Genomic DNA, 9,194 nt, shown 5'->3' on the forward strand with positions numbered 1-9,194 from the left:
CCTGCTACCCTTCCCACGTCACTCTGTTTTCCGTTCCAACGAAGATTACGCTATCGTGTATTTTTTATCGAGCTCCTGATTAAAACCGGACCTCTTGCTCCTCTTCCACCACCATATCCTCCTTCTCCTCCACGTCCTCCTCCCTCCCCCTCTCCTCCTCTTCCTCCTGCTCGTTCTACTCTTATTCGTCCTGCTAGTCCTCCGCCACTGCCTTGCTATTCGTCGAGGCACGACGCATTTTGCTCTGCTTTTGGCAAATAACGCCTCTGTTTCACGCTCTCGCCGCCTCATCCCTAGGATCCCTCTCGACCGGTCGGTTACCCTCAATGACCGGTAGTTAACGAGCACCTTCGTGACGCTGCCCGTCCCCTCCTTCACGTGTCAATTGCCTACTGACTTTGCTCGCGGCCGTGGTTTATGCGCGACACGATAAGCAATCGCGAAACCCTTTTGCTCCAGAAACACGTGCTAGACTCTAGCACGATCGATCGTGACCGACGCGAGACGGTTCCAAGGTCGTCGACATCGGCTGCCCCCGAGTTTTGACACGAGCAGCTTGGACGCGAGAGCGCATCGCGGAAGATAGAAATGTTGATACCGGTCTCGTCCTCGCCATCCTCCAGCAATGGAGATGGCGCCATCAAACTCTTTGTCGGACAAATACCGCGCCATCTCGAAGAGGACGCCTTACGGCCGATGTTTGAGGAATTTGGCAAAATTTACGAGTTCACTGTACTCAAGGACAAGTACACTGGCATGCACAAGGGTGAGTGAGAACAAACGCGCCGTCCTTTTTGGATAATGTTTCCACCTGTCGTCCAAAAATTGTTCGAGTTTGTCTTAACTAGTTTGTGGATCGATACGAACGAAGAAATAGATCAGATTTTCAACATAGTTTTGCATCTCGTAACCTTTAAATACACGCACGTATACGTACGTATAAATTCGACTCGATTGAATTGACAAAATCGATAGAGCCGAAGAATCGGGCAGCGTGCTGCGGCGGAATGTGACTTATTGTCAGCGAAATCAACGAAAAGTCATAAATATAAACACGTAATACTTGCAACAGCTCGCGATCCATTTCATAGGTTTAACTATGATGAGCGGGAGCGAAGTATTCTGGCGCGATATAGGAATCGCAAGCTGCGTCGTCGTCGGTCGACGATGGAGCAGGACAGAGAAAAAGCGTAGGTGTACACGATGTGTATCAGGACGAGCACTCGTCGCATTGTAAGGCCGGACAACGCATTATATGTACGTGGTATCGTCGGCGTGGTAGCTTTCGAAACGCGACTGAGAGATTAATCAGGATTTATTCTTTTGTCTGACGACGCGATGTATGCCGGCAACGCCGACTGCGGACAGAGACTGTGGAGAGCGAGAAAGAGCACGCTGGAGAGTTAGAAGGGAGAGGAGAAGGCGGAACGAGAAGCGAGGCAAGGGGCATAGAAGAGTGGGCTAAGCCGGTGAAACAATAAATTTCGCGGGCATTCACGTCGATCGCCGAGAGGATGAGCCGACGTCGACGATCGACGGCCTTTGTTGGCCGGCTGTAAGCCTCCCTATCCACCCTCGGCAACCTCTCCTTCTCACCCGAGGGTGGGCAATCTCTTCCTCCCTCAAACATCGCACGGTGAACCAGACGCCGGCAAACCTGATACAATGGAACAACGTTCATGAGCGTTTCGTGCCGTTTCCGCAGCGGAAACTTACCCGGAAACGGAGATTTTAACACTAACGTCACCGGTCTCTCCGGTCACTGCTCGCACAGCCTCTCTTTCTCTAGCGGGAGGTATCTAATACCTCCATTCGATCCCGGCCAGCTCGAATTACTATAGGGTGGGTTATACGATATCTTGGTATAATCGAAAGAGGGATGTGGATAGGACGAAAGCTCAGGAGAAGTTTTCAGTTTCCTTGCCTTGCCTCGGTTACGATTTTATAAAAGCATTTGGAAAAATGAGACAATGTACGCGGTACACTGTCTCCATGAATTGTGCATCAGGCTCGAAGACTTTCGGCTCCGACGATTTTATTCGGAATTTCATTTTCGATGATAAATTCGATGATAAGTCCGGCATTATGAAATTAGTTTTCCAGCGAACGCTTAGGGGAGGAGATTTGACTTTTCATCAATAACAGCTACGTTATAAAATGTTCAAACGATGGATCGACACTGACTTTGTCATGTAAGGGTGGTTAATGTTTAATAGATATCTTTCTAAGTATCTTTCAGCGGCTCCCGTTTATTTAATTTGTAGGAAGAATGGCTCTGACCATAGCGAGCAATGCAAGTATCTTACAATAAATATTCGGCCGATGGAGGTCTGCTTAGATGCCCTGTAGAGCAGCTACATATTTTTTATTTTCGTAGGCATGGTTAAAAGTTATAGTTGACGAATGGCTGTTGACGAGTTTTTGCCGGGAAATAGCTCGTTAATCTTTCGAATTATTCTCGCTTCCAACTTTCCACGGTTCGCTCGTTCTCCGCGAATCGGTAATATTTCGTCGCTCTATAATTGCATCAGTAGACACACATACGTATATACCTACATGAAATTGTACCTAAATGCTTATTCGCTGTCATTACGCATATTAAGCTTCAAATGCTTATCAAATACTTAGACAGCTACTCTCTCGCTTTAATTTCTTTTCGTTATTGCGTGTTGCGTTTGTCGGATCATCGCGATTCTCTGCATTTATATCGCAATTGACGTTTATCCAAACATAAAGATATTTGTAGATTGTTACGCTCTTAAAAATATTTTCATTAGCGGGCTCGCTTCCGCCCGCCTCCATTGGAAAAAGGTTTCGCCCACGCGTAAAACGGGCACAAAGCTATTATGAAGCGATTTTCGGCAACCGTACTGCGATGGTACCTGTAATTTGGAGCTATCCAGTAAACAAGGGTGGTATAGTTTCGGCGCGCGTCCACCGAAACAATCGTGGGTCACTTTGCCAACAACGAACGAAATGTATTCGTTTGCATTGACATTCGCCAAGTCAAATAACGGGCACGCGCATGCACGCGTTATATCTGTGCAAGGGAAATCGAAATGACGGAACGGTATCGCGAGAGATTCGTCGGAATGTGAAAGAAAGACGATCGCGACTACTTACAGAAGAGTTGCTGTCACTTGATAACGTCGCTGGTCCGACGATGTCGTCGGGTTCATTAAAATGCACATCTAAAAGCCGTGAAGCTTCATTCAACGCCGCTGCGTTCCTTTTATTTTACATCCAGTACACTGTTTCAATACGTCGCCTGTGAAATTCTCTGTGAAATTTTTACATTCAAAACGTATACGAACAGGGGATGGGAGAGAAACAGTGAGAAAGAAAGGAAGGGAGAAAGATGGGGGAGAGGACGAGCGTAAGTTCGAACGCAGGATACGCAGAGAGAGAGGAGAACATGGCAAGAACTCAAGTTAGGGAAAGGTAGTGCTCAACACAGGCGACAAGGCTGCAACCGACACGGCAGTCTTGTAGTTTCGAAACAGCTCTCCAATTTTAATGAGACCCGTCTATTTCTCCGCGATTCTGTCTCTGTGTTATGGCCTGTCTTCGTGTAATTATATTTTGATTCCTCAAGCTGCGCAGCTTTGGTACCGCGTCCCTCCCTTCTCTCCACTCGCCTTCTCATCCCTTGTCACGGTTTCGAACGAAACTTTTCCTCTATCTTTCCCCCGTCTTTGTCACCGCTACGACGTCCATCTTTCTTCGCGATATTATCTTCTTATCGTGCTTGCTCTCTCTCTCTCTCTCTCTCTTTCTCTCTCGTACCTCCGGGCAAACTGGCAGAAGGTTGTTGTGAATGCTAATACATCCACCTCTTTAACCTTCTTTGTCTCTGCCGCGACTAACATCGACTGACTGGATCATGGTCGTCCACTGGCTACCCCTCCACCCCTCTCGGTCACCATTCTATTCTTCGACAGTCGCCGCGGCGCGGCGGACTTCCTTCCGGTTGCCGGCACTCAACCAATTTGTTTTGCCCTGCAGATTGAGTTACAATTCAGCGTAAACAGAAAACTACCACCTTGGCACTCTGTTCACGGAAACTCGCTTTGCATTCCCTTTATTTCACTGGCCGCTCCATTGGCTGCCACTTCGGCATCCTTACTTAATTACCGGGTAGTTACGATACTTTGGTAACTTTCCGCCATCGGTATTCGAGGACACTTCGTCCCTCGTTCCTTTTTCGAGTCTCCTATCGCAATTCCCGTATCTCGTTGCCAGCAACGTCATAACTTATTAATGAGCGTGTAAAGCCGTAACTTTTCCGAATCGTGGAAAGAAGATAATTAACGATCTTAACGGGGCGTTCGCCGCGCGTACATAGACACGCGGGGTGGTTGTACACGCGTGTGCGATTGAATTTGCATGAACTGGTCGCAACTGGAAGGGGCGGAGTGGGGGCTAGGCGGCGGCATTCGAAACACAATACAATTCAGTGCTACAATTCACAATCAAACGGGTATCGAGATGCAACGAACAGTGGAATCGTGCCGCGGCCGTCGGCATAATTTAAGCGACAAACGTATATCATTTTGTCGTTCAATTAAATGTATTAAAATATAAATCTTGATATCGGCGATGGCCGCAGAATAGAACCAAATGAAATCATTTCCTTTCAATTGCAAGCGTTCGTGCAATAGAGTGGGTTTAAAGAGGACGCGTCCATCGATTCGTACGTACATATATGTATGTCGATGCGAGCGATAACTACGAGTTTAACTCTCGCGAGCGGTTTCCTCGTTTCAGCGTATTTAACAGCAGTGTAGCAAAGGGCTCAGCCTTTTGGGGTGGTTGGCACATGGGGACCATGGCACACGCCATTACAATGGCAACCAACCCCGCTACCAGCCTTCCCGCAATCTCTCTCTCTCTCTCTCTCTCTCTCTCTCTCTCTCTTCTCTCTCGACACGAGGTTCACGAGGGCTGTCTGTCCGTTCATTCCGTTCGTTCGTTCGTTCGTTCGTTCGTTCGTTCGTTCGTTCGTTCGTTCGTTCATTCGTTCGTTCGTTCGCTCGTTCGCTCGCTCGTTCGTTCGTCTCTTCGTCTGCATGCACCGGCGTATGTTATCCCACTTTTTTTGCCACAGGGTCTCTCTACCTCCACTGTTCTCTCTGTCTCTCCTACCCCCCACCGATCGATCCAGTTAGAACGCATGAGCCTTCTGGCCCATTGAAAATTGCTAGGATTCGCTACAATTTGGTGTTCGAATTGACAATAGACGAACCGTTGTTTCTAATGCTGAATACGAAATCCGTTTTACATCCGGCGGTCTGTTGTTCGGCAAATAATACCGCCTGCCGACGTCTTAACGTGCGATTTAATTCCTCTCTGCCAGGTATCAGCTTTGAACGTTTACCTTAAACGAATGGTAAACAGCGTCGAATGGAAATAATCTACCCTATTGAGAGAGGATAGTGTTCGCCGAGGAGAAGGATCCATTAAAATAACGAGCGCGTGTATTGTTTCGGCATAAACAGGGAGTAGCAGTCGACGAGAAAGAAACGACTGGAAATACCTTGGCAGATTGTAGCCAGCGAATGTGTGCGAGCGTGAACACCCTCCTAAGAAGGATTTGTACAATAGAAGGGAGCAAGGCACTGGGGAAATAAGGTAATACCTACGGCTTTGTCTCGATCGGGGGCAAGAGGAGCCGCGTTGCTCAAGGAAGTAAAGGACCTCGGGTTGCACCACCTTATTCCTTTCTCTGCAACGATGCACTTTCTCCTTCTTGCTTGTATTCTTAGTCGCCAGTCGCCAGTCGCCAGTCGCAAGAGAGCGCGCACCATCCATGTGGCTATTGCTCCAGTATCAAACTGAAATTACACTTTTGCACGGCAAGGGATGACGCGAGGAAGAAGTTTCGAACAAAGTCGAAGCTTGCCTGTCGGAAAATTCCGGACCGCCGAACACGAAGAATGGGAATTCCCATCGTGACAGCGACAGGAGGTAGGACCTCGAGATGGGAGGCATAACCTGCGACGCGTTTTCTCTCGTTGTTCCAACGGACGCGAAATCCTCCGCAAAGCTGCACCGTGCGCCACTGAGATTCATTCGTAGAAGAACAAGAGGCAAAACTTTTCTCTAGAAGAAAGTTTCTCTGAACAGAATACATAGTTCTCTTTTTTGTCCTGCCGATTCTATTCGTCTATTTGAGAGTAATTAACTGACCAATTAATCGCGTAACAAATAATCTTACACGTGCCGAAAGTATAAAGTGTTTCCCACTCTGTTTCTAGTAATTTACATAGGACTAATTGCGAAACAAGTGATTTTTGTTAAAATCGTTGATTATTAACAATGGTTACATCGATCAGAAACACAGAGTTACGTACGGTAACGAGATTGGTTTCACAGAAATGAAAATTCGTAAGTGCTCCATGGTTTCAGGTTTACACACGAAGGCGATGCATAGTTGAAGGCACGTGGATAATCCAGACGGCGGAAGTTGCGTGTCTGTGTTCGAGACCTTATGGCGAAAGCTCCTCTTCTGCTTTCTCGTTGGTCCTCTCCTTTTCTATATACTCATTTCCCAGTTTAGAGCATGCTCTCTCCTTCTCCTTCTCCTTTGACTGGTCCAATGTCTTAATCTTTCGTGTGTGAAGAATTGGGCTGGGCCAAATGAAATTTGCATAGTCGTTACCAGCCCGCCTTTACGAGCGGCTTCTCTGCCGATCCGCTTTAGGCTCTTTTGGCTCGACGGAAAGAAGACGACAGGCATCGCGATCCGGTTTGATTGCTAAGGAAAACATTTCCTAGTCGGTATACCGACTTATCGTCTCGAAACGATGGGCGAATATAATTTCATGCAGCATCGAAACCAAAGCGCGCTGTGAGCGAAAGAGGGCAAAGCGATACAGAGAGGCGAAGAGACGTTGGTTTATTCTTCTATTCAGCGCACAGGGCGTTCGACGGAATGTCTTGTCTAGAATTCGATAATACATCGTAAACGGAATATCGAATATTTTTAATAATCGAATCGTTCGGCAACAAATAAAGGGAGAACGCTCGGCGACACTCCAACTCCGTATCTAAATTGTAAATGTCGTTAAACTGTAGCTCTTACTCGTCGTTACAAATGCATCGTTGAAACTGCTAGCTGTAGATGCGGCATAGGCGCTGGTAAATTACAAGGGTTTGCATTCAGGCCAACGTTTGCAGCTATCCAGTTACTTTCAATTGGTTAAAGTATCAAAGGAACGCTGCAGTGTCCCCGATCGATCCTTAATAAGCGTCTCTTTCGGATAAGAATCCAAGGCGGTATATATACGTATGTATGTATGTATGTATAGGAGAAGAGCCTTGAAGTTACGAGGTGTAGGGATGGAGTAGTATAGGAATAACGTGGAACGCATTGGCTAGGTCAGAAGGTTCAGGAGCCACCGGAGTAGATAAGGGCTTGCCAGCCATGTCCGTTAACGATTATGTAAATTGATGGATCTGTTTGTTCTAGTCGTCGCATTGAAATTTCATCGGATGAAAACATCAGTCTCCAGTTTCTCAGAATCGCGCCTCCGATCGCGTCCAACTTTCACCCATAGTTTTCTTTTTTTTTTCTTTCTTCTTTTTTCTAATTACACCCCGTATATCCGTTTCTCGATTTATCGTCACCGATCACAATCGGGTTCGTTTATCCTCGATCGATTTTACCGTAGACAATTTTAATTTGTGCCGTCTTTCGGGCATTTATACTCCTCCTCTTTTTCTAGATCGGCGTAACGTACACGTTTCACGTTCGAACGAGATCGCAAATAAATTTAGTGGCCGCGAAATTGCTTCTTCGACGGATACTCGATAAGAGAGTGGGCTATCATAACGCGCTGTCCGACCATTTTATTGCAATGCTAAAGTAGGTATTGATCCGAATCCAAGAGAATCACGAACTAAGGTACTCGACGACCATCGATCCGTCGTGGAGAAAGAGAAGGAGGAAGTGAAGGAGAAAGAGGAGGAGGGTAATCATTTTCCGTGTCCTCCTGCTTCTCCTCCTCTTCCGTCGGTTATCCGAATTGGGTTCGAGGGGGTCTCGTAGCAAAGTTGGGGACTAGGAGAGGACACAAACACCTCCTTTCGGGTGTTGAGAAGGAGAAGGGATCGGGTAGGCCCCGGGTGGCGCAGAGAGGCGAAGGAGATCGAAGGAAACGGAAGAGAGATGGAAAGAGAAAACGAGGGAAAGTACGAGATGGAGAGACAATTGCTTTCTCTCTCAGTTTGGAATGAGAGGATGCATGAGAGACTGCTCCAGACCGTGGAGAGCGGAGTGAGGGTGCTGCCTTGGGGTTCATTATTCAGGGCTATTGATTTCCATCCACCTCCTACCATCAGCCCACCCAACACCACCAACGACCAAGAGCAAACGAGAAAGAGAGCAAGAACAAGCGAGATGCGACCAGAAAGAGATTGACGGGCGGCCGTTCTCTTTCTTTCTTTCTTTCTTTCTTTCTTTCTTTCTTTCTTTCTTTCTTTCTTCTTTTCCCTTCCCTCGCCTTTCCTTCTCTTTCACCCTCTTTCTGCATCTCCCTATTTGTCCCTTGCTTCTCGCTCTCGTTTGCTCTCCTTGACTGTTCTATTCCTACTGCATCAACCTACATACTAACTGACATGCACTTAAACCAGCTACTTTACCAGTAGGAAGCTTGTAGCATCAATTGCTACCTTTCATGAGTAATTTGACTATTTCGTTTCTCAGACGGTGTTCATCGATGATGTCCTCGATGAACATCTCTCGTGCGTTGTTGGTGTTAACAAGGAAACTACCAATATTCTCGTCTAAAATCGATACGGTTCTTGTTTGTCTTGGTATCTGAATGTAATTCAATTAAAAATTTAACTAGGGAAATAGGCGGATATCCGTTAACGTCTCTTAAGCAATTCATCCGTGGTAAACTCCTGCAGTCTACTATTATCTCTCGCTGTTAATAAAAAAAAAGGGAGAATTGTCGGTTATTTCAAAATTAATAGGATCCACGTTCGTTCTGATATCTATATTTGAAAGGCCCCGTTATTTTCACTGATCTTTCGTCTTGGATTTGTCGATTTCTCTATCGTCTTCCGTAGAGTTAACAGAGTTAGGCCACAACTTTGGTCGAAACTTTCTATCCGTAACGACGGTCCGAAGGGACTTGCGAGTTTTGTCTTTGAAATCCTTCGCTCGCGGTTTCCCGTCCGTGAGAAAT

At 46.7% G+C, this 9,194-nt stretch overlaps 1 protein-coding gene across 1 annotated transcript; it reads left to right on the forward strand.

The window, feature by feature from the left end:
- Positions 1–588: 588 nt before the first annotated feature.
- Positions 589–8,422, forward strand: LOC122533488. Its single transcript, XM_043663268.1, has 3 exons — positions 589–766; positions 7,872–7,973; positions 8,229–8,422. The coding sequence occupies exons 1-3, from the start codon at positions 589–591 to the stop codon at positions 8,420–8,422; spliced, it is 474 nt and encodes a 157-aa protein (XP_043519203.1).
- Positions 8,423–9,194: the final 772 nt, after the last annotated feature.

The sequence above is a fragment of the Frieseomelitta varia genome, unplaced genomic scaffold (assembly GCF_011392965.1).
Source record: "Frieseomelitta varia isolate USP_RPSP 00005682 unplaced genomic scaffold, Fvar_1.2 scaffold_532, whole genome shotgun sequence".
Classification (NCBI taxonomy): Eukaryota; Metazoa; Arthropoda; class Insecta; order Hymenoptera; family Apidae; genus Frieseomelitta; species Frieseomelitta varia.